Source organism: Chiloscyllium plagiosum, unplaced genomic scaffold (genome assembly GCF_037043375.1).
Source record: "Chiloscyllium plagiosum isolate Xiang-an unplaced genomic scaffold, Cpla_swu_hap1 HiC_scaffold_4, whole genome shotgun sequence".
Classification (NCBI taxonomy): domain Eukaryota; kingdom Metazoa; phylum Chordata; class Chondrichthyes; order Orectolobiformes; family Hemiscylliidae; genus Chiloscyllium; species Chiloscyllium plagiosum.
In genome coordinates, this window is record NW_028270142.1 from 35,002,780 (window position 1) to 35,028,076 (window position 25,297).

At 41.5% G+C, this 25,297-nt stretch overlaps 1 protein-coding gene across 4 annotated transcripts in view; it reads left to right on the plus strand.

Moving 5' to 3' along the window:
- The window catches only part of LOC122549295 (uncharacterized), a 32,607-nt gene extending 16,121 nt beyond the window's left edge, over window positions 1–16,486 (plus strand). Inside the window, exons 6-8 of one of the 4 annotated variants that reach the window (XM_087985823.1) lie at window positions 3,283–3,341; window positions 15,008–15,169; window positions 15,915–16,486. In XM_087985823.1, coding sequence (XP_087841949.1) covers window positions 3,283–3,341; window positions 15,008–15,140 — 192 coding nt within the window. In that variant the 3' untranslated portion in view covers window positions 15,141–15,169; window positions 15,915–16,486. Of the gene's footprint in view, window positions 1–3,282; window positions 3,342–7,270; window positions 7,685–15,007; window positions 15,170–15,914 lie in introns of those variants that run through there. The other 3 variants (XM_087985821.1, XM_087985820.1, XM_087985822.1) reach the window with 3 other exon arrangements.
- Window positions 16,487–25,297: the final 8,811 nt, after the last annotated feature.

A 25,297-nucleotide genomic window follows, 5' to 3' on the forward strand; every position in this document is an offset into this window, starting at 1 on the left:
TGAGGATTGGAGAATTGCAAATGTTGTGCCATTGTTCAAGAAGGGCAGCAGAGATGACCCAGGTTATTATAGACCCAGTGAGCCATACTTCTGTTGTAGGAAAGGTTTTGGAAAGGATTGTAAGAGATAAGATTTATAATCATCTAGCAAGCAACAATTTGATTTCAGATAGTCAACATGGTTTCGTCAAGGGCAGGTCGTGTCTTACAAACCTCATTGAGTTTTTTGAGAAGGTCACCAAGCATGTAGATGAGGGTAGGGCAGTTGACGTGGTATACATGGACTTCAGTAAAGCCTTTGATAAGGTTCCACATAGTAGGCTGATGGAAAAAATGCAGAGGTGTGGAATTGAGGATGATTTAGCAGTTTGGATTAGAAAGTGGCTTTCTGGAAGAAGGCAGCGAGTGGTGGTTGATGGAAAATTTTCAGTCTGGAGTCCAATTACTAGTGGTGTGCCGCAAGGATCTATTTTGGGACCACTGCTGTTTGTCATTTTTATAAATGACTTAGATGCAGGCATAGGTGGATGGATTAATAAATTTACAGATGACACTAAAGTTGGTGGAGTAGTGGACAGTTTGGAAGAATGTTACAGGTTGCAGGGGGACTTAGATAAACTGCAGAATTTGGCTGACAGGTGGCAAGTGAAGTTCAATGCAGCTAAATGTGAGGTGATGCACTTTGGGAAGAATAACAGGAAGGAAGAGTACTGGGTCAATGGAAAGGTTCTTGGTAGTGTGGCTGTGCAGAGGGATCTTGGAGTCCATGTGCATACATCTCTGAAAGTTGCCACTCAGGTGGATAGTGCTGTGAAGAAGGCATACAGTGTGCTAGGTTTCATTGGTAGAGGGATTGAGTTCCGGAACCGCAATATCATGCTGCAACTATACAAAACGCTGATGCAGCCACACTTGGAATATTGTGTTCAGTTCTGGTCACCCCATTACAGGATGGATGTGGAAGCATTGGAAAAAGTGCAGAGGAGACTTACCAGGATGTTGCCTGGTCTGGAGGGAAGATCTTATGAGTAAAGGCTAAGAGACTTGGGTCTGTTCTCATTGGAAAGAGGAAGTCTAAGAGGGGATTTGATAGAGACGTACAAGGTGATCAGAGGATTAGATAGGATAGACAGTGAAATACTTTTTCCGAGGATGATGACATCAGCTTGTACGAGAGGGCATAACTACAAAATGGGGGGTGATAGATTTAAGACAGATGTCAGAGGAAAGTTCTTTACGCAGAGAGTGGTAAGGGCGTGGAATGCCCTACCTGCCAAGGTAGTCAACTCAGCCACATTAGGGAGATTTAAACAATCCTTAGAAAAGCACATCAATGATTTTGGGATATTGTAGGAGGACGAGCTGAGAATAGTTCACAGGTTGGCGCAACATTGAGGGCCGGAGTGCCTGTTCTGCGCTGGATTGTTCTATGTTCTATGATTGTTCATCTTTGGCACAAGATCTGTGCTGAATTTTTCAAAGGTTTTATCCGGCTTTTTATTGTTGGCTTCTAGGGTCTCCCAACTATTAAATGTATCTAATCCTTTCTCTGCTGCTTACTAAATGGTATAGTTGGTCCTTTCCTCTTCAGTATACTTTTTGAACACTACTGGATGTCAGTGCACACTTATGTTTATACTTCTCAAATTGTTCTCCAACATCATTGGCCTCCCAATTCATCCTCATTACCACAACAATGACCATCACATTTTTGCTTGTTAGTTTTCTCTCTCACTGGCACTGATTTAGGTTAGTTTTCCCAATCTTTTTCCAGCATTACATTTGTTTAAAATGTTTAGAATTTACTGTCACCATATTACGTCATGTAGATTTCAGAAGTCTGAAATAGTTACTCTTTCAGACATACATATTTGGGGCTGAATTGGAGTGCATCTCTCCACATTGTTTACTCAGTGTTAAGGCAGAAGTGCACTAATGATGACAATGGTTCCAACTTCTTTCCATGACACTATTGACTAGGAACCTATCCCACCCTTACCACTGGCATATGTTGGAAAGCATTACAATTGGTGCTCAACCCGATTGACCATACTTTTAATCCACCTTGCCAGAGAAAATAAATCAGGCGATAGATAAAATAATCACAGAGGACTTCAATATGCAGTTTTACTATGAAAACCAGTTCAATAGCAGATATGAACAAGGACAGGTAATGTTGAAGAAGCTGGGAGGTTGCAGAAAGTCTTAACAGGGTAGGAGAGTGCTCAAAGAAGTGGCACATAGAATACAATGTGGAAAAGTATGAGTTTGTGCACTTTGGTAGGAAGAATAGAGACATAATCTATTTTATAAACAGGGACGAGCTTCAGAAATCTGAAGCACAAAGAAACTTGAGAGTCCTTGCTCAGGAGTCTCTTAAGGTTAACAGGCAGGTTCAGTTGGCAGTTAGAAAGGCAAATGCAATGTTAGCATTAATGTTAGCAACTAGAATACAAAAGCAGGGATATACTGCTGAAGTTGTATAAGGCTCTGGTCACAACCCATCTGGAATATTGAAGGCATGTCTAAGGAAGGAGGTATTGGCCACAGAAAGGTACAGAGGAGGTTTACAAGAATGACCACTGCAATGGAGGACCTGTCATATAAGAATGTTTGGGTTTGTACTTGTTGGAGTTTAGAAGGATGAAAGGGATCTGATTGAAATTTACAGAATATAGAGACAATAGAGTGGATGTGGAGAAGATGTTTCCACAAGTTGGAGATACTAGGACTCGAGGGCACAGCTTCAGAGTGAAGGGACAATCCCTTAGAACTGAGGTGTAGAGAAGTTTCTTCAGCTAGATGGTTGTGAAGCTGTGGAACCTGTTGCCACAGAAAGTGTGGAGGCCAAGTCAACTAGAGGGCATAGGTTTAGGGTGAGAGGGGAAAGATATAAGAGACCTAAGGGGCAACTTTTTCATGCAGAGTGTGGTGCATGTGTGGAATGAGCTGCCAGAGGAAGTGGTGGAGGCTGGTAAAATTGCAACATTTAAAAAGGCATCTGGATGGATATATGAATAGGAAGGGTTTGGAGGAATATGGGCCAGGTGCTGGCAGGTGGGACGAGATTAGGTTGGGATATCTGGTCGGCATGGACAGGTTGGACCGAAGGGTCTGTTTCAGTTTACATCTGTATGGCTCTGTGACTGTATTTAAAACAGAGATAGAGAAGGGGATCAAGGATTATGGAGAGAAGGCAGGAAAATGGGGTTGAGAAACATATCGGCCATGGTGGAAAAGACTTGGTGGTCTGAATGGCCTAATTCTCTCCTTTATATTATAGTTTTATTCTTCACCACCAGGTCCTGGAATGGGATTGAATCTAGTGCTTCTCACTCAGAGGTAAGTTGTTACCATTGTGCTACAAGACCTCCATGTATTTGTAATAATTTTCAAATAATATAACACATCTGTGTTACCAAAGACCAACACAACCCTAAATAGAAATGTTTGTGAAGTACTGAGGAAGTGAAAAACTGTCTGGAGTTCTGCCTTTCAAGTAAACATTAAGGGTCTGATGACACCATTCCAAGGTAAGGACAGAGTTCAGGCTGTTGGTTAATATTTCAACGGAAAACTACATTTGCTGTTTGCAAAACGTTTTTTTTGATTAGATTCCCTACAATGTGCAAACAGGCCCTTCAGCCCAACCAGTCCACACGGACCCTCCGAAGAGTAACCCACCCAGACTAATGCACCTAACACGATGGGCAACTTAGCATGGCTACTTCACCTGACCTAGGAGAAAGTGAGGACTGCAGATGCTGGAGATCAAAGCTGAAAAATGTGTTGCTGGAAAAGCGCAGCAGTTCAGGCAGTATCCAAGGAGCAGGAGAATCGACGTTTCGGGCATAAGCCCTTCTTCAGGAATGAGGAGGGTGTGCCAAGCAGGCTAAAATAAAAGGTAGGGAGGAGGGACTTGGGGGAGGGGCGTTGGGAATGCGATAGGTGGAAGGAGGTTAAGGTGAGGGTGATAGGCCGGAGAGGGTGGGGGGGAGGAAGAGAGGTCGAGAAGAAGATTGCAGGTCAAGAAGGTGGTGCTGAGTCCGAGGGTTGGGACTGAGATAAGGTGGGGAGGAGGGGAAATGAGAAAGCTGGAGAAATCTGCATTCATCCCTTGTGGTTGGAGGGTTCCTAGGCGGAAGATGAGTCGCTCTTCCTCCAGGCGTCGTGTTGCCATGGTCTGGTGAGGGAGGAGACCAAGGACCTACATGTCCTTGGCAGAGTGGGAGGGGGAGTTAAAGTGTTCAGCCACGGGATGGTTGGGTTGGTTGGTGCGGGTGTCCCAGAGGTGTTCTCCGAAACATTCCGCAAGTAGGCGGCCTATCTCCCCAATGTAGAGGAGGCCACATCGGGTGCAGCGGATGCAGTAAATGATGTGTGTGGAGGTGCAGGTGAATTTGTGATGGATATGGAAGGATCCCTTGGGACCTTGGAGGGAAGTAAGGGGGGAGGTGTGGGCACAAGTTTTGCATTTCTTGCGGTTGCAGGGGAAGGTGCTGGGAGTGGAGATTGGGTTGGTGAGGGGTGTGGACCTGACGAGGGAGTCACGGAGGGACTGGTCTTTCTGAAACGCTGATAGGGGATGGGAGGGGAGGCCCCCAATGCCTTATCTTCACCATGGACATTCAGTCCCTGTACACCTCTATCCCCCATCACGAAGGCCTCAAAACCCTCCGCTTCTTCCTTTCCTGCTGACCCAACCAGTACCCTTCCACTGACACCTTCCTTCGACTGACTGAACTGGTCCTCACTCTGAACAACTTCTCTTTCCAATCCTCCCATTTCCTCCAAACCAAAGGAGTAGCCATGGGCACCCGCATGGGCACCCAACTATGCCTGCCTCTTCATTGGATATGTGGAACAGTCCATCTTCCGCAGCTACACTGCACCACCCCCCACCTTTTCCTTCACTACCTCGATGACTGTATCGGCGCTGCCTCGTGCTCCCACGAGGGGGTTGAACAGTTCATCCACTTTACTAACACCTTCCACCCCAACCTCAAATTTACCTGGACCATCTCAGATTCCTCCCTCCCCTTCCTAGACCTCTCCATTTCTATCTCGGGCGACCGAATCAACACGGACATTTACTACAAACCGACCGACTCCCACAGCTACCTAGATTACACCTTCTCCCACCCTGCCCCCTGTAAAAACGCCATCCCATATTCCCAATTCCTTGCCTCCACTGCATCTGCTCCCAGGAGGACCAATTCCAATACCGAACAACCCAGATGGCCTCCTTCTTCAAAGACCACAATTTCCCCTCAGACATGGTTGACGATGCTCTCCACTGCATTTCCTCCACTTCCCGCTCCTCTGCCCTTGAACCCTGCCCCTCCAATCGCTACCAGGACAGAACCCCACTGGTCCTCACTTACCACCCCACCAACCTCCAGAAGCCTCCTCTATATTGGGGAGACAGGCCGCCTACTTGGGGAACATTTCAGAGAACACCTCTGGGACACCCGCACCAACCAACTCAACCGCCCCGTGGCTGAGTCCCAACCCTCGGACTCAGCACCACCTCTTGACCTGCAATCTCCTTCCCGACCTCCGGCCTATCACCCTCACCTTAACCTCATTCCCAATGTCCCTCCTCCCTACCTTTTATTTTAGCCTGCTTGGCACACCCTCCTCATTCCTGAAGAAGGGCTTAAGCCCGAAATGTCGATTCTCCTGCTCCTTGGATGCTGCCTGACCTACTGCGCTTTTCCAGCAACACATTTTTCAGCTCTAATTCACCAGACCTGCACATCTTTGGACTGTGGGAGGAAACCCGCACAGACACGGGGAGAATGTGCAAACTCCACACAAATAGACGCCCAAGACTGGAATCAAACCTTGGACCCTAGAGCTGTGAGGCAGCAGTGCTAACCACCGAGCCACCCTGCCACCCAATATATTTTGTATTGTGAGAAAACTCAATTTTTTAACACAGTTTTGTTGTCTAAGTTAAAATATTATAAGATTAAAGGCATTGGATATTCCAATTAGAATTCTATTAGATACTGCCTAGGAACAGGAGTAAGACTTGTTTTACAACTTTCAATAGGTCACTCAAATCAATCCAAAGAGCCATCAGCTTTTCATTAAGAGAACGTTAGTGAAGGTGACTCCTTGTTGTTGAAGTATTGCTTTACCTAACTTAATTTAGTTAAAGCAATAGATAGCCCTTGGGTAAGAGGGTTTTGCTTAGAGCAGCTACAGAGCTGGAGTTATGCTAATCATTCAATACTGGAGAGCAGCACTATGAAGCCCAATGGGATGCAGTCTCAGAAAAAGAGATGGAGTCACAGTTGTTGGAGATGAACAATTGCTGGCAGGAACTGGGACTGTACCTGGGTTCAAGCATGGAATGTAGGTTGGCCAAAGCAATGGAATGCAGTCTCAGAAATAGATAAGCTCAGCTGGAAAAGAGGATCACAAAAGCTGGAAAATACAGGAAATTCAGGGTTTGTTGAAGTTACTGTTTAGTAAAAAGTTGGAAGTGTGCCAGTAATTAGGCACTTGCAAATAATCTCAGGAATTTGGGCAAGGAGATGAGACTGGAAAACCTGGACATGTGTGTTATTCTTTCGATTAAATCTTTAAAAGTAAAAAAAAATGAAATCTCTTGTGAAGCAGTCAAAGTTTTAACAAGATTATGTGACCTATAGTGTTTTTGCTTGGGTTACTGAGAAATCCACGGAATCTGACTGTCTTGACAGCATTTACTATTTGAGGTACTCTGTGGGATGCCACTACAGTGAAAGTTAGCTCATATTCATTCTGAATATTAGAGTATAAGTTTTATGTATATTGTAAATTAGTTTACTTTTGTAACATTGTAAAGTTTATCTTGCATGTTCACAACCATGGGATCTTGTAATTTTATTCAGTTAGAAAAAATAAAATCTCCCAAAAAATTTTAAAAATTACTGATCACTAACAAGATTATTACATAGACTTGTTGGTACCATCTGGGATTGCAATAATATAAGATAGTCAATATACATATCCATTTAAATAGTTCAGAAGTAATCCATTAGTTTTAAACTGCTGTGAGTTTTCTGAAATGATATGAATAAAACCTTTTTTTTGTTTCAATGAGATTCTGTTATAGTTGGGAGGAATCTTACACAATCAATGATAATCATGTTGTAACATTTGCATATTTCATTATTCAAAAGATTTTGTTCATTCTGTTTAATTGAAATGGAATGAGATTCCATAGTTCAATTATACTGCTTTATATAATTTGATGATATTTTGCTTATCTTACAAAGATATTTCAGGAAAATCAAAAAAATTGCAGTAGAAAAACTGGTCAGCAGATGTCTCCACAGCAAAGACTCATTGTACTCACCTCTGAAACAGGAAACATGAAGGCAAGACAAGCAAAATAATGACGGAATTTATAAATGTTTAATATTTATATTTGTACTGTCCAATATAAGCACTAGGTACTAGATTTGCTGATTTTAGTGTGTATAAAATTTGAACCAAACAGTAACTCATCCAAAAAGTAAACTGTTATTTGACTACATTCTAAAGTTTTCTATTTTTAGAAATGAGCAAATCAATTCAGTGAAAGATCCCTTTCATGCTTTCTTTCAATAGAAATAAAATTTGGAAGAACTGTAAAACAGCTGATTCATTATCGCTTATTTTCTGTTATCACACAACGTCAAAATAGTAAACTGCCGGTTTAATGTCTAGATTTGCATTATGCCTTTTTTTTTGCAATGCCTTTCTCCATCTTAAAATTGAAGATAGCTATTTGAAGTTGTCAGAAACATTAAACTATTGTATCGATATGTAAAGTTCTGAATTGGTTAATAACACAAGTGGCTTAAGTACCATCTATTTGGATGTTGATGTTTGAACCTATGGGAAAAACAACTTCAGGTGGAGTGAGGCTTCACAGCCAGGTCCTCCTCATAACGTCAGTAACAACACTTACTGTATCAATATAACCTGTAACAAGTTGCTAACATGCAAAAGATTGTTTCATATTCAATATAAGAGCCTCTTCTAATTAGACCTGTAAATGATTTTCGTCTGTCACGTCAGACCAACAAGACCTTGTAGCCCCCTACATTTAAAGAGGACAGCAAACCTACCATATGGTGACATGTACACACAGTCTAACTGCAGATACAGCACTCTGACACCTTCAGACATAGCTTTAAAGTCAACTGCTCATGTAATCAGTATCAGGCACGAGCTGAGCATTAAGGAATCTTACAGAAAAAGAAATCTCTCATTCAAACAAGGGGACATAGGAACAAGAACAGGCAATTCAGCCTCTTCAGTTTGTACCACCAGTTAATACGATCATGGCTGATTGGATTGTTACCTGAAATGCATATTCCTACCTACCCGTGTCTCTGTGGGTTTCCTCCGGGTGCTCCGGTTTCCTCCCACAGTCCAAAGATGTGCAGGTCAGGTGAATTGGCCATGCTAAATTGCCCGTAGTGTTAGGTAAGGGGTAAATGTAGGGGTATGGGTAGGTTACGCTTCGGCGGGTCGGTGTGGACTTGTTGGGCCGAAGGGCCTGTTTCCACACTGTAAAGTAATCTAATCTAATCTAATCTAATCTAATAACCTTTGAAATGCTTTCTTAACAAGAATCAATTTATCTCTGATCTTAAAATATTGAAGAACTCTGCTTTGACCACCTTTTCAGGAATAGAGTTATAAGGACTCAATCCTCAAAGAAAATTGACTAATATGTTTTGAATGGATGACCTCTGATTTGGAAACATTGCCCCCAAATTCTAGATTCTCATGTGGGAGGAAACATCCTCTCCATAATTACCCCATCCTGACAATTCAGGATTTTATGTTTCCATCATGGCAACGTTCCCAAGAAGACGCTACAGTCAAAGGAGGTAAAAACATTTCACACCTGGCATGAAATTAGCAGGAAATTTAAAATACAGGTCACATGGTGTCACAGGGTTTGTGGGAGCAACCACACAATGGAATTCAACTGAGACTGCCAAGGCTGCATTGAGTAAAGTTAAAATCCTTGGTGGCCAAAGCAAAATTGCAAAACATGATGCTGTATTTACATACTGGGAAAGTAGAGAAAGTATTTCCAGCTCAGATTGAGTTTCAAACTGCATCTCAAGGCACAACTATAACAGGGAAATAATGGGTCATATAAGCAATTTAAAACAAGGCCACTGACCTGGTGCAAAATCAGAATTAAAGTGACAGAGGGCAGATTAGAGGTCTAGAAACCCTGATCTAACAGAATAAGAAAGTTAGCAGACTTTGTTCAGGGTGCAGAAAAGGCAGCAGGTTTTTCATTAAAGCCACAAGGAGATGGAATTATCCAGCAAACAAAACTAAAAAAGGATCATTTTTACAGCCACAAAATCATTCAGAAAAAAAACTTGTAAAAAGTAGCATTTATCTCTAAGTTTTGAATAGTGGAAGACATTTGGTAAAACCATGATTGAAATTGGCATCATTTATTGAAGCCACAGACTGCAGGATTCATTCAATAGACTTGTTAAAGAAATGGGAATCATTTATTGAGGTCATGAACAGCACCTTAAGGCAAACTCCTGCATTTCAGCTGCAAGAGGTAGAAATGCTGTATTTTAGCCACAAAAAAATGAAAATCCTCCATTTTGGCACAAAACATGAGAATATCTTCCAATACATGTAAGCAGAGCAGCAGCAATGTTATGACTCCAACTTTCTTTTCAAAAATCCTTTAAACAAGTAATATGAATAATCGCATTAGGAGGACAAGGCGTTATAAATTATATTGCTAGGAAGATTTCATTTCAGAGATGAGTGAAATTGGACAGAGAGTTGGACATCTCAAAGAAAATAATTCTTAAGGTACAGACTATCTTCCAAAATAGATGCTAAATCAGAAGTTGAAATTAAATTCATTTATATACACAATTAGAAGTACAACTGATGATAATATAACTTGATTGGGTATAAAAGAATCAAGACATCATTTGAAGAAGTACTGACATTGTTTGACAATTACTGTAATATTAGAATAAGGAAAATTATTGAAGCAGCAAGATTTAATGGAAGAGTTTATCATCCAGGGGAATCCATAGTTCACTTCATTCATGTTCTCTGCAAGTTAGTAGAAAAATGCAACAATAGCAATTTAAAGTCAGAATTCACCAGGACCAAAATTATTATTGGAATTGCTGATATATTTTTATCACATATATTACAGTAAAAATAAAGTTTGACTCACAAAAAGCCATTCAGGTGAAACCAATACTGTAGGCACCAGATCCTAAAAGTGCAGCAGAACGAAAATGATTCACAGGCATAGACATTTCTCAGTAACTAAAAGTGAATGATTTATTTGTCAAATAGTGAATCACATACAGAAAGTGTGTTAATATAGGACACAGTCACAGAAGAACAAGAAGAGAAATAGATATCCAGACAAAGCAGTTAATGAGAAAGAACACTGCGTGACAGAAGAAATTTCTGGAAGTGTTCTTCAGAGAAATAAATAGCCCACACCTGACCTTTTGGTAAGGTAGCAGTTATGTCAATAGACATCTCATTAACTTCAAGTTAGATACTGTGGCAATTGTTACTATATTATCACACAGGGAGCCAGAGTTGAAGGAACATTATCTACAACCAACAATAACAATAAAACGATATGTTCCCACAAAGGACAGCACTTAAGAATAAAGGTATGCCATGAATAGCTCTCCAAATAAGACAGACCAAATAGTAAAAACATAAATGCACTTCACAAGCAAAAATCTTCACTGATGAACTTGTCTTGACCACAGTCTTTTTCAAATGGCAGAAGGCATTACCTAGTAAAGAGTTAAGAAACTATTGGTTCAGGAGCAGGCAATTATGGAATAATAGGGCAAGAAACAATACATTAAGGAACAGTTGAGTGTGCATCAAGGATAAAGGATTTCAGAGACTGCATAGATTCAGTTGAGGACTCAACCAGAAGATAAAATCCATTGAGGTTAACTATGTTGGCATAAGAAATTTTATTTTATACTGTCTACAAAATGGAACTCTGCTACAATACTGGATAGACATAAATGTTTTCCACTACCCTCAACACCAAAGATAGATCAGACTTGACTATCAGCAAGATTTGCAAGCAAGCACAGCAATAAGATTGTCACCAAGCAGTTTACCCATATTTGAACTAATTAATAAATATTTAATTGGTATAATTTGAAGTGTAATACACTTGGTAAACAAACAACTGTAAGAGATGTAAATTTGATATGAGATGCTGAGGTGACTCAGAAGAGTCAATTTCAGTCAATGACTACAGAAATTATTTGAGTGTCTCAATCCAAAAAAAAAATCAGGAGTAAAAGATCTACAAAATTAATTGTCTCAATTTTTGTTATGATAATATAAATGGATAAAGATCAATGTAATAGTTCCACAAAATCAATTCAGGCAGTTCTGAATGAAACTTAGATAAACCATTCAACTGTTCATGACCCAGTCAAGGAAGGATCTTTTCGAATATGTGGAGCGATTTTGATTGACCAGCTTCTCAATGTAATTTTTAATCCCTTCCAAGCATCATTATTTCAGTATTTTTGTCAATGATTGATTTTGAAACATAGTCTGACTGCCTTTTTCACTCATCTTTCTTTCTTTATTTCATTAAACAGATGTGAACGGATTTCTCTCTATTCCAATGATGCAGTCAATAATAAAAAAAAAGGACTGCTTACCTGTTTCATTACCAATAATAGAAGGGATATAATTCATGTCTTGACAGTTTGGAGCTAGAAATGTGATGTTTCAGAGAAAACCTTCAATAATATACTTAACAGCACAGAGAAAACAAACATAAAATGGAACTTCGACATTCAGGAATATGACATGATGAGAGTTTACAAAGACAACATTGCGAAGAGCAAAATTATGTTAAAATTTCAGGAGATTTTTATTCTCATGAGCTATGAAATATAGAGGAGCAGAGAGATTTAGGGATCAATGTACATAGTTCACTAAAAACCAGTCAATGATTGGAAAAGATAATTTAAAAGCCAAGTTAATTGTCAATTTTTGTCTTAAGACGTTTGTAATACAAAGGGAGGATACTGATGTTTTTGCTGTTTAAGATTCTGGTTAGTCATCACCTGGAATACTGCACTCCATACTGAGTAACATAAACTGATGAATTACATTGATCTCAGATGCATATTTATCAGATTGTTTTTTAATTCATTCATAGGATGTGAGAGCTGCTGGCTAAGCCAGCATTTATTGCTCATCTGTAATTACCAAGAGGACAGTTAAGAGTTAACTGTATCTGGAGAAGCTATAGATCAGACCAAATAAAAATTGCAGACTGTCTTCCCAGATATCAGATGTGTTTTTACTTCAATCATTACACAGCACAATGAGGCCAGTTTTTTTTCTTCCAGATCTTTATTGAATTCAAATTTCACCATCTGTCACAGTGCATTTCAAATCCATATCCCCAAGATATTATTCAGGGGTTCTGGATTACCCATTCAGTGACATTAAAAGAAGCACCTTTCCTTGATACTGGGGTTAAGAGAGTTAACTTTTCAGGTCAGATTGTGGAGATTAGATTTGCATTCAGATGAGTAAGAGGTGATCTAATTGAGGTGCTTCAGATGATTAAAGGTTTTGATAAAGAAAGTAGTCCCTCTGGTGCATCGAAAATGAGGGTGAATGACTTTAGAATCAAAGATTTACAATTTAACCATAATATTAAGGGGCAGTTCTTCATGCACAAACTAGTGGCAAAATGGAAGTCCCTCCTAAAAAAAGACTAGATCATTTGAAAAATTCAACTTTTGTGTGATCTTGTACTTGTATTACAGGAAGTTGGACCAAGTTGGATAAATGAGGTTACAATACAGTTTAGCCAGCATCTAATTGTATGGCTGAACAGGTGCAAACTGCATTCAATTCCTATGCCTGATGCATTGATAATGTCCCTGCTTCTAATCCAGAAAGGTCCAGGTTGAAGCCCCCACCTGCTCCAGTGATGTGTAATAACATCTCTGAACAAATGAAGGGTTGAAATAACTATTCCAAAGCCTTCACAATCCTACTTATTTTTAACAGATGGTTAACAGCAGTAACAATAGTTAAATTCAATAAAGAAAGTTTACTGAAGAAACAACAATGCATAATGGGAATATGATACATTTCATCTTGTGGAAGAATGAGATCAAATGAGCCATAGAAGTCTCTTCAAACGAGGACTTCAGAAAAATTATATTTGGGGTAGTAGACTTCAGTTAAGTTAATTGCCTCCTGTACACCAGGTTCAGTCTTTGTGTTGTTTCTTCCTTGTAATATATGAGTAACTTACTGCTCCATGCCAACCATATTCACTTTATGATGATATGAATATTTTAATCTATTGTCTGCCTCTTCAGTATTCATACTTCAAAATCTAAGAACTGTTCTATTTATGTTTCCAAATGGATGCCAAAGAGGACAATGACGTTTACTATTAAAGAGCTAAAAAGAATACAATAAGTTCATGTACTTTTTGAACCTTTCTTGTGCATTAATGTAGGTGACCAGATGGAGGAAACTCGCTTGAAATAGTGTAGGATTTGGAGTCTGGAATGCCAGATTACCCAAAAGTGATTTGAAACCCTAGTTTATGTTAGTGCAGTTTATTAAGTACGTTATTAAGAAACAGCAGTTTGAATATTATGCATTGGCTAAATAGACAAAAGCATGCAGCTCATTGACAAGAGAGGATGATTTACCAGTCCCTGAGGGTGAATGGATGAATGAAATCAGTTTATGTAAGAGGTTTCAATTTGTTGATTCTGTTCTCCACTTTTATCCTTTTTTTTATTGAATGAGTCGATATGCAAGGAAGCTCTTTTTCCACTTTAAGATGACAGTTCCTGGCAAGGACTGCCTTTCAACCTCAAACCGCCCCTTACTATACTTCATTTCTAGAGGCTAGTCTTTCATCTTAGGTCAATCACTTGTTCAAGGGGCTTTCTCTGATGATCAAAGGAGAAGTACTAAAGGTGTCACCTCCCATCTTTGGCTGAGGTCATCCTATAGCTTCTCCAAAGTTATTAAACTGGAAAGGGTGCAAAAAATATTTACAAGGATGGAAGGTTTGAGTTATAAGGTAGGATTGAATAGGCTGGAACTTTTTATCCCTGGAGTGTAGGATGCTGATAGTTGGCCTTATAGAGGTTTATAAAATTGTGAGGGTCATGGATGGGTGAATAGCAATGGTTTTTTTCCCAGGGTAGGGGAGTCCAAATCTAAAGGGCATAGGTTTAAGGTGAGGCTGTAAAGATGTAAAACGGACCTGAGAAGCAACTTTTTCACAGAGGATAGTGTATATCTGGAATGAGCTGTCAGAGGAAGTGCTAAAGGTGGGCATAATTATGACATTTAAAAGATGTTTAGATCGGTACGTGGGTTGGAAAGGTTTTGAGGGATAATTAGCCAAACACAAGCAAATGGGACTAGTTCAGTTTAGAAAACCTGGTCGCATGGACAAGGGTCAGTTTCCATGCTGCATGACTCTATGACTAATGCAAATGCCATTTGTTAAATCCTTGTACATAGAACATAGAACAACACAGCGCAGACCAAGCCCTTCGGCCCTTGATATTGCACCAACCTGTGAATTATTCTCAGCTCGTCCCCCGACACTATCCTAAAATCAACCATGTGCTTATCTAAGGATTGTTTAAATCTCCCTAATGTGGCTGGGTTGACTACATTAACAGGTAGGGCATTCCACACCTTTACCACTCTCTGTGTAAAGAACCTGCCTCTGACATCTGTTTTAAATCTATCACCCCTCAATTTGTAGTTATGCCCCCTCGTACAAGCTGATGTCATCCCTAACTAATTTCACTGTCTACCCTAACTAATTCTCTGATCATCTTGTATGTCTCTAGGTGTTTAGTATGTTTACGTAATAGGGTTTACGTTACCCCAAAGCTCCCTGAGAGTACTTTACTTCTTGTCTACTATCTTTGTTTTACCTTACCCCTTAGAGACAAAGAAACTAGAGATACCGGAATCCAAAGTAGACAAGCAGGAGGTTGGAAGAACACAGCAAACCAGGCAGCATCAGGAGGTGGAGAAATCGACTTTTGGTATAACCTCTTTCAGGAATGGAGGTGGTGATAGGGGAGCTGCAGTTAAAGAGATTGGAGGTAGGGTTTTGCGTGGGGAGATGGACAGAAAATGGTAAGATATTCATCCTGGCTGGGAGGATTTTTTTTTCTGAAGACAGATACAGAAAGAAAACATGCAACCTTCTGCCAGGATTTTACAATTCTACGTTTACTAATATTCCAAACATATCATTTCTCACAAGGGCACTGCACCAGGTAGCACGAGGGAGATAGATTAAGACTGGCAGCTTTTGTTATTACATCATAGTTCAGCTTCAGGGATTGTGACATGGGAATTAATATATCTTGGTAGTGCTCTTGTGCTGTCTATTTCAATAAATCCTCAGTCAACTTGTTCATTGGACACAAGTATTGAAATATATGAACTGGACATTTGATTTACTATAACACCAAACAGCTTTCCCTCGGGAAAATATACTTGGAGGACTCCTTTTCTTCAACAGCCACTAATGAATGTCATCTCTATAGCAACGATGCTACAATCTCAAGTAATTGCTGAATCCTCCGAACCACGTGGATATAGCTATTGACGGCATCGTATATTGGGGCAATTATTTGTTATTCACAGAATTATAATAAATGCATCAATATTTTGATCAGGAAGATTGACAGTGAAAAATGATTTTTCAAAATCTGTTTAAAATTTATTTGTCACATTCAAGTTGATGTCCACTGGACAGAGCAAAATTGAAAGAAAATGTATGGTAAGAGTTATATTCAGACTGTCATACAATCACTGACATTTTGCCCCTTTTTTTTGCAGGACACGGATTCCCATAAAAGGAGGGAACAAAAAAGTACTGGTAGAGGTCTGCTACAACTACATGCACTCGTCCCCTGGGAGGAAATGGCGTTTATAATCAAGAGTCCATGGACCTCACCACCCATTACCCTTAATCCAACATTGCCATTTGATTTTCTGTTTCCACACTCATATAACCTGACTCCTGGCCAACCTAAATATAGCTAGAAGGAAGAGAAAGTTCAAACCATACTAAAGATGAGGAAGCAGTCTCACTTGATCTAACATTTGTTTGCATCAGCTCTGATACTGGTACTGCATACAGCTTAGAGTGTTTTATTTCATTCATTTTCAGATTGTGAGCATCATAGGCAAGACCAGCATTTATGTCCAATCCCTAAATGCCGATGAGAAAATGGCATTGTGCCATCTTTTAGACCTCATATGTTCATAAGATAGAGGAGCAGAATTAGGCCATTCAGCCCATTGAATCTGCTCTGCTATTCGATAATGGCTGATATGCTCCTCACTTCACCTATTGTACTCTATGCTACTTTCTCCCCACTGCCACCCCCCTCCCATTTTTCTCTTCACTCTGCAGACACCCTGCCTCTATTCCTGATGAAGGGCTTTTGCCTGAAAGTTCGATTTTCCTGCTCCTCGGATGCTGCCTGACCTGCTGTGCTTTTCCAGCACTACTCTAATCTAGACATTATCATTCTCTCTCCATATCCCTTCAACTCATTACCCATTAAAAATCTAACTCCTTCTTAAATTTAACCACTGTCCCAGCATCCACCACATGTTGGAGGAGTGAATTCCACAAATTCACAACCCTTTGGGAGAAGTAGTTTCTCCTCAACACTGCTTTAAATTTGCTACCCCTTATCCTAAGACTATGACCTCTCATTGAGAAGTGCCCTACATGAAGAGGCATCCACTCCACGTCCATTTTATCCACATCTTTTATCATCTTGAATTCCTTAATTTGATCTCCCCTCATTCCAGAGAATGTAGGCCTGAACTGTTCAATCTCTCTTCATATGACAAGCTCCTCTGCTGAAGTCCAAATAATGGTAAACTCTGACTCAACAGCAATGAAGGAATGGCAGTATTGTTGGCAGTGATAATGTCTAGATTAGAGTGGTGCGAGAAGAGCACAGCAGGTCAGGCAGCATGCGAGGAGCAGGAAAATCGAACTTTCAGGCAAAAGCCCTTCATCAGGAATAGAGGCAGGGTGTCTGCAGAGTGGAGAGAAAAATGAGAGGGGGGTGGGGGTGTGGAGAAAGTAGGATAGAGTACAATAGGTGATTGGAGGTGGGGATGAAGGTGATAGGTCAGAGAGAAGGATGGAGTGGATAGGTGGAAAGGAAGATAGGCAGGTAGGACAGGTCATGAGGGCGGTGCTGAGCTGGAAGGTTGGAACTGGGGTGAGGTGGGGGAAGGAGAAATGAGGAAACTGGTGAAATCCACATTGATGCCATGGGGTTGAAGTGTTCCGAAGCAGAAGATGAGGCATTCTTCCTCCAGGCGTTGGGTGGTGAGGGAGCGGCGGTGGAGGAGGTCCAGGACCTGCATGTCCTCAGCAGAGTGGGAGGGGAGTTGAGATGTTGGGTCACAGGGCAGTGAAGTTGATTGGTGCGGGTGTCCTGGAGATGTTCCCCAAAGCGCTCGACTAGGAGGTGTCCAGTCTCCCCAATGTAGAGGAGACCGCATCGGGAGCAACGGATACAATAAATGATTTTGGTGGATGTGCAAGTAAAACTTTGATGGATGTGGAAGGCTCCTTTGGAGCCTTGGATGGAGGTGAGGGAGGAGGTGTGGGCGCAGGTTTTGCAATTCCTGCGGTGGCAAGGAAGAGTGCCAGGAAGGGAGGGGTAGGTTATTGGGGGGCATGGACCTGACCAGGTAGTCACGGAGGAAATGGTCTTTGTGGAAATTGGTGGGGAGGGAAATATATCCCTGGTGGTGGGGTCTGTTTGGAGGTGGCAGAAATGCCGTTGGATGATGTGGTTTCTGCAAAGGTTGGTAGGGTGGAAGGTGAGCAGCGGGGGGGCTCTATCCTTGTTACGGTTGGAGGGGTGGGGTCTGAGGGCAGAGCGGCGGGATGTGGACGAGATGTGTTGGAGGGCATCTTTAACCACGTGGGAAGGGAAATTGCAGTCTCTAAAGAAGGAGGCCATCTGGTGTGTTCTGTGGTGGAACTGGTCCTCCTGGGAGCAGATACGGTGGAGGCAGAGGAATTGGGAACATGGGATGGCATTTTTGCAGGAGGTAGGGTGGGAAGAGGTGTAATCCAGGTAGCTGTGGGAGTCGGTGGGTTTGTAAAAAATGTCAGTGTCAAGTCGGTCATCATTAATGGCGATGGAGAGGTCCAGGAAGGGGAGGGAGGTGTTAGAGATGGTCCAGGCAAATTTAAGATCGGGGTGGAATGTGTTGGTGAAGTTGATGAATTGCTCAACCTCCTCGCGTGAGCACGAGGTGGCGCCAATGCAGTCATCAATGTAGCAGAGGAAGAGGTGGGGACTGGTGCCAGTGTAATTATGGAAGATGGACTTTTCTATGTAGCCGACAGAGACAGGCATAGCTGGGGCCCATGCAGGTGCCCATGGCTACCCCTTTGGTCTTGAGGAAGTGGGAGGATTTGAAGGAGAAATTGTTAAGGGTGAGAACGAGTTCTGCCAAACGAATGAGAGTGTTGGTGGAAGGGTACTGTTGGGGACATCGGGAGAGGAAGAAACGGAGGGCTTGGAGGCCCCGGTCATGGTGGATGAAGGTGTAGAGAGATTGGATATCCATGGTGAAGATGAGGCGTTGAGGTCCGGGGAAACGAAAGTCTTGGAGGAGGTGGAGGGCATGGGTGGTGTCTCGAACATACGTGGGGAGTTCCTGGAGTAGGGGGGAATAGGACAGTGTCAAGGTAAGTGGAAATGAGTTCGGTGGGGCAGGAGTATGCTGAGACAATGGGTCGGCCAGGATGGTCAGGCTTGTGGATCTTGGGAAGGAGGTAGAACCGGGCAGTGTGGCGTTCCCGGACTATGAGGTTGGAAGCTGTGTGTGGAAGATCGCCTGAGGTCATGAAGTTCTGTATGGTCTGGGAGATGATGGTTTGGTGATGGGGGGGTGGAGTCATGGTCGAGGGGGCCGTAGGAGGAGGTGGCTTCGAGTTGGTGCCTGGCTTCAGCGGTCAGTGCGCCAGACTACCACTGCACCTCCTTTATCTGCTGGTTTGATTGTGAGGTTGGGATTGGAGCAGAGGGCGTGGAGGGCTGCGCATTGTGAAAGTGATAGGTTGGAGTGGGGGAGGGGGGTAGACAGGTTGAGGCAGTTAATTTCTCAGCGGCAGTTGGAAATGAAGAGATCGAGGGTAGGCAAAAGGCCAGCACGGGGTGTCCAGATGGATGGAGTCTGTTGGCGGCTGTAGGTGGGTGGGTATCCCGATTGTGAAAGTAAGCTCGGAGGCGGAGGTGGCGGAAGAAGTGTTCAACGTCACGGCGTGTATTAAACTCATTGATGCATGGGCAGAGGGGGATGAAGGTGAAGCATTTGCTGAGGACTGATCGTTTGTCCTCATTGAGGGGCGGAGGTCAGGGGAATTGGTGAAAACTCGGCAGGGCTGGGAGCTAGGACCTGGTGTAGGTGTGGAGCTGGGAGTGGGGGCGGAGCCTGTAACTGGAGTGGGCATGGTGTTAGGGGGAATGGGGGTAGAGTCATGTGCAGGGATGGTGTTCCCCTCAGGGTTCTGGGGGGGCGGGGATGGTGATCTTGCCATTGTACTTTGGTGGTGAGATGAGAAAATGTTGAAAGGGGTAGCTATGATACAAACAAGTGGTTGCTTTGTCCTAAATGGTGTTGAGTTTCTTGTGTTTTTTGACATGCCATCATCCAGGTAGATCGAGAGACTGCCATCGTGCTCCTGACTTTTGCCTTATAAATCTTGGAAAAGTTTTGGGTAGTCACGAGACAAGTTACTAGGCTCTGACCTGTTCTTGTAACCACAATATTTATATGGCAGCTGTTTCTGGTTATTGTTAGATCGGTGCCAATGTTGTAACTGAACAGCTTGAAAATGAACATGGCAGGTTCTGGAGAACAGGGCTCCAGTACTACAGCCAGCATGGTGTCAGTGCCCATTGTCTTTGCTGTACCAGCGCCTTCAGCTGTTTCTTGATATCACATGAAATAAATTGAATTGTTTGAAGACTCGCATTTGTGATGCGGAGGATGTAAGGAGGCAGCTGAAAATGTGTTGCTGGAAAAGCGCAGCAGGTCAGGCAGCATCCAAGGAGCAGGAGAATCGATGTTTCAGGCATGAGCCCTTCTTCAGGCTGTCCTGAAGAAGGGCTCATGCCCGAAACATCTATTCTCCTGCTCCTTGGATGCCGCCTGACCTGCTGCGCTTTTCCAGCAACACATTTTCAGCTCTGATCTCCAGCATCTGCAGTCCTCACTTTCTCCTAGATGTAAGGAGGCAGACAAGTTAGATCATTCAATTGGCACTTTTGATTGAAGATGGTTACAAGTGCTTCAGTTTTGCTTTTGTGTTAATATTCTGGGATTCCTGTCTCATTGGTGATTAGATTGGGAATACCTTCCTGTAGTTTATTGTTTAATTGTCCAACACAATTCACAAATGATTGTTGCAGTGCTGCAGAATTTTGTACTAATCTATTGATTATAGAATCACTTTGCTTCATCTATACCATGCTGTTTTCACCACCTACTAAGCATTAGTCCTGTTGTCCCTTTGTCAGGTTGGTTTCTCATCTCATCTTTGCCTGATAGTGCTTCTGGTATACTATCCCTTGTAACGAGAAGGATATGCTGGGCTAAGAGGTTACAGACAATTCTGCTGCTGCTGGTGACCCACAGTGCTTCACCCTTGAGAGCTTAGAGTTGGTAGATCTATTCTAAGCACTATGGCAATACCACCTTGTATGCAGGAGGGTGCCCTCAGTGTGAAAATAGTACTTCATCTTTGGACTGTACAGTAGTCACTCCAATAAATCATTTACTATAAAGATGAATCGACAACAGCAAGGCTGGTGAGGGCAAATAGACTGAAACCTCTTATTGGTTCACTCTCCAGCTGTTGCAGATCCAGTCAGGCAGATACGTCCTTTAGGACTCTGCCAGTTGAGCCAGTAGTGTTGGAACTGTGCCATTCTTGTTGATGGAAAACAAATTCCCCATTCCAGAATATTTTCTGCTCAGTCCCTGGGCAAGGTTCCCAAATTGTTGAGGTCCCAGATGAGATACCCTGAATTGTCAAGCTCCCAGGTAAAAAGGTATGAACTTGCTCCCCTTCTTTCTTCACCCATCCCCTCTGTTGGTTACACCAAGATTAATTTACAAAGGATCACTCCCTTGTGAATACCTTTTTCCCAGACCAAATGAATTTGTGCTTTTTGAAAGCAGCCAACTAAATTAGGCTTTCTTGAATAATAAAGGAGCAAGTTAATAGATACTAAATGTGACAGGAAAGAATAATGCTACACACATACATATTAGAAATAAGTTTTTAAACTTTCAAAGATATCCAGATGAATGTCTATAGATCAATTGTGAACAGTAGACAGTGGAACATTGATAGTGAACAGTCAATCTTGGGATTCTTAATTTTACAGATCAATTGAAATTTTTTGTCCTTTATTTTAATGGAGATTGACTGGCAGCCCTGGAAATGAGACAGTGTATTTTCCCTTAACTTACCTGCAATGCAGGGGTGATTAGTGGGTGGCACTTCATCTGTGACCTTCACAGTGCACTTGAACTCAGTTTGAACTCTGATTCATACAAATGAATTCCTAAACTCACAAGCACACCTTCATCCACAAGCGCACAGACAAGGGTTGAACTGGCTTTTAGCCTCTATGCTTGTGTATTCTTGAAAGGGGAACACTTGAAACATGTCTCTTGCCCAGACTGCTGATTTTTGTTCCATCATATTAACAGCTTAAGATCACTTCTGTGAATTTACAATTGAATTGGTAACATACGTTTTGCATTTGAGGCTTCTTTGATACCCATTTTTGTGACATTCCAGAATTCCTGCCCAGACTGCCACTGGAGTTACATCTGCAATTGTTTTGCCTGTATCAGTCCTCTTTTAAAAAAGATATATTAGAATTTAAATGCTCAACGTGTCCTTAGGTAATCTGGGGTCATGATCATGACGTATCAAACAGTTTCTACTCTACTGTTGATAGAATACTGAATAGACTCAAACTCATAACATTCACCTGAACCAGTGTTTTTTGTGTTTGCCACTGATTACCTATTATTTACTTATCTATGCTACTTAACTCTGATCTTCCTGTATTGCTCACAAGACAAAGCTTTTCACTGCGCCTTGGTAAACGTGACAATAAATTCAATTCAATTCAATATTCTGTGTCCTTAGCTCGCTTAGTGATACTTCCAAGTGATGTTCAAAAGGGAGAATTACTGGGAGTACAGATATGTCAACTGAGAGATGAATGTAAATAGAAATTAGCAGGAATTTTAACCTGATACCATGAAACTTCATGGGGTGCAGAGTCAACATTGTGCACTCTCAAGACACTCTCACTTGACTGTATATCACAAAGCCAGGGGCCTCAGATGAAATAGGATATATCTAGGGATGGTGCTGGCCATGTCTGTGCCATTGGTATGAAAGTATGATTCCAAAATGTGGCTATGTCAGGCTGTTACTTGCCCAATTTTAACGCTGGCCCACAGATGTTAGTGAAGAGGATCTTGAAGGATTGACTTTTAAGTATGTCTGTGTCTGGATTAACATAGAATGGTCGATCCAGTTTTATAATTTTCAACTTTTCAGCTGATAAAACTGAATGGCTTGCTGGCCATTTCAAGTGCTCACCTAAGAGTGTACCACATTCCTCTGGAGTCTAAAGTTGCATGGATGAGGCAAGGACAACAGGTTTCTCTCCTGCCAGGCATGAGTGAACGAGATGGGATGTGACAACAATGATTGTTTTGTTTTACGCTCACTATCACTGAGACCTTTGCATTCCAGAGTTATTTCATGAATTGAATTTAAAATCCAACAGTTGTCATGGTTACTTGAATTCCTGCCCCAGAACATGAACTTGGTATACTTTACCTACTCTAATTTTTCACTTTGTAAATTTCTTTTAAAAATATTGTGGCTCCTTCCTTCAATAAAAAATGTGATGGAGATTTCAATGGGAAAGTAAAAGGAACAGAGATATTCACACACTAACCCCCACCTGCCCCACAAAATCACTGGTTTAGAGGCAAAGATCCTGATGGTAATGTAATCTTGTTTTTCAGGCAGAGAAGGCACTATTAGCGTTCCACTAACATTGCCAGATAGTCAGTCATTTGGAGAGTAATGCAGAAAAATACCTTACCCCCTTATACCCAATCCTAGTATAAGGATTAATATGAAAAATCCCATCAGACGGTTAGATCACTTTTTGACAACTGATTCAATGGATAATTTGGGACCAATGGTTCCTTGTTTTTTGGCCACGGGCTAGAAGATCTCAGAGCTGATGACCATTACAACTACAGATGGTGGAGCTGGTTAAGGAATGTGAAGTGCACGATAATGAGGTGAATCTGGTGATACAAAGCTGGTATGGACGCAGGGGGAGATTGGGGGGCAGGTGTCAGGCTATTCCAGAGGTAACATACATTGAGTTGCTGCTGAGCAACAAGGAAGTATGTGTTTGAAGAAGGAGGAAAATTAGCTTGCAAACCTGAAACAACACCTACTAATGCTAAACTGGAAACCTTGCTGCAGCTTTAATTGGCTGGTTTTATTGCATAAAGGTAGAACATCCTGATCCATGGTCCTTCATATGAAAATGTACAAATGTTTAATCACTTTGTTTAAATAACCTGATGATATTTACAGGTCAGATGAAAAAGGAGCTTGTTGTGTTGGTGTTATTACACGACAGTTTTTAATCAGGGTCAACACTTACTCATTAATCATTTAAATCCTTTAAAAATAAACTGATCATCATTTGTTGAAGCTTGCTATTCAAGGAATGTTAATAAAAAACAATCTGAAAAACACTGCTGTGTATTTTATATTTTATTAACTACTGAGGCCAGTTAACGTATTTAATGCATGTTTCTAGCTTCTTATCACATCCTCAGAATATCCCCAATCCACCGCATCTAATTAACCAGCAACAGATCATGTGCGCAATGCATTATCACAAAACAGAGAAATTACCAACTCAGAAGTAAGTAGGTTTGGGGACAGTTAAAATTGGCCCAATGTCTAGCCTGGCAATGGGTCATCTCAATTCAGATTGCTTCCATATCTTTTAGCTGATGTCAAAGGCACTTAATTGAAATTGCTCCTCACAATCCCAAAAGAAAAGCCTTCCCTTCCCAAGCATTCACTTTCCTCCCACAGACACGCCTTGAAATCTTCTCAGTGACTGACCTTGCAGCTGCAAATACCTTTGGTGCTATCTGTAGCCTCTTGTCCCATAGATTATGAGATTCACATAAATCATGATGATGTGACTGATTAAATGATTCTTATATCAATAAGAGAGAAGATGCCAGTCCAGATTGAGCATGTGAGGAGAGAGATCTTAAACACTACACTAGAAAGCTGTATTTGAGAACCAAATATGTATAGATATAAATAAAGGAATTCTTCTGTACGTAGGGAGTAGAAGAATCTTGATAACTGATAAGGGGAAAACAGCATCAAGGACTGTACATTTGCAGAAACCTACAGCCCAGAAATTCACTAAGTAGCAGTATTGCATAAAACACAGGGTAAAGCACAATTGCAGTGAGGTAAAACACTTCTAAAGCCATGTTATGAAACTAAAACAATTGGAAAGGGAATACTCCAAAGGCAGCATAGGATCTTGGAAGACCTCCAGATAAAAAGGTGGAAAAGGAGAATTACTCTGAAGGCAAGGAAAAGACTGTGAAAAACTTCGGTTATAGAGTCAGAAGATTCTAAAAGATGAGAAGAGAACAATTCAACAAGAAGAAAGTATGAGAATATAATGCATTGATCAAAGCACTTTATTAAATGTATTCATTCAGCAATGTGGATATTCTGGCTGGGTCAGCATTTATTGCCCTTCCTTAGTTTACCTTGAGAAGGACTACTTCATCAATGTTAAAAATCACACAACACCAGGTTATAGTCCAACAGGTGTAACTGGAAGCACACTAGCTTTCGGAGCGTCACTCCTTCATCAGTTGGTCTGAAAGCTAGTGTGCTTCCAAACAAACCTGTTGGACTATAATCTGGTGTTGTGTGATTTTTAACTTTGTACACCCAAGTCCAACACCTGCATCTCCAAATCATACTTCATCAACTGTAGTGCGTTTGGTGTGGGAACACCCACAATGCCATTTGGAAAGGAGTTTCAGAATTTTAATCTAGAAGC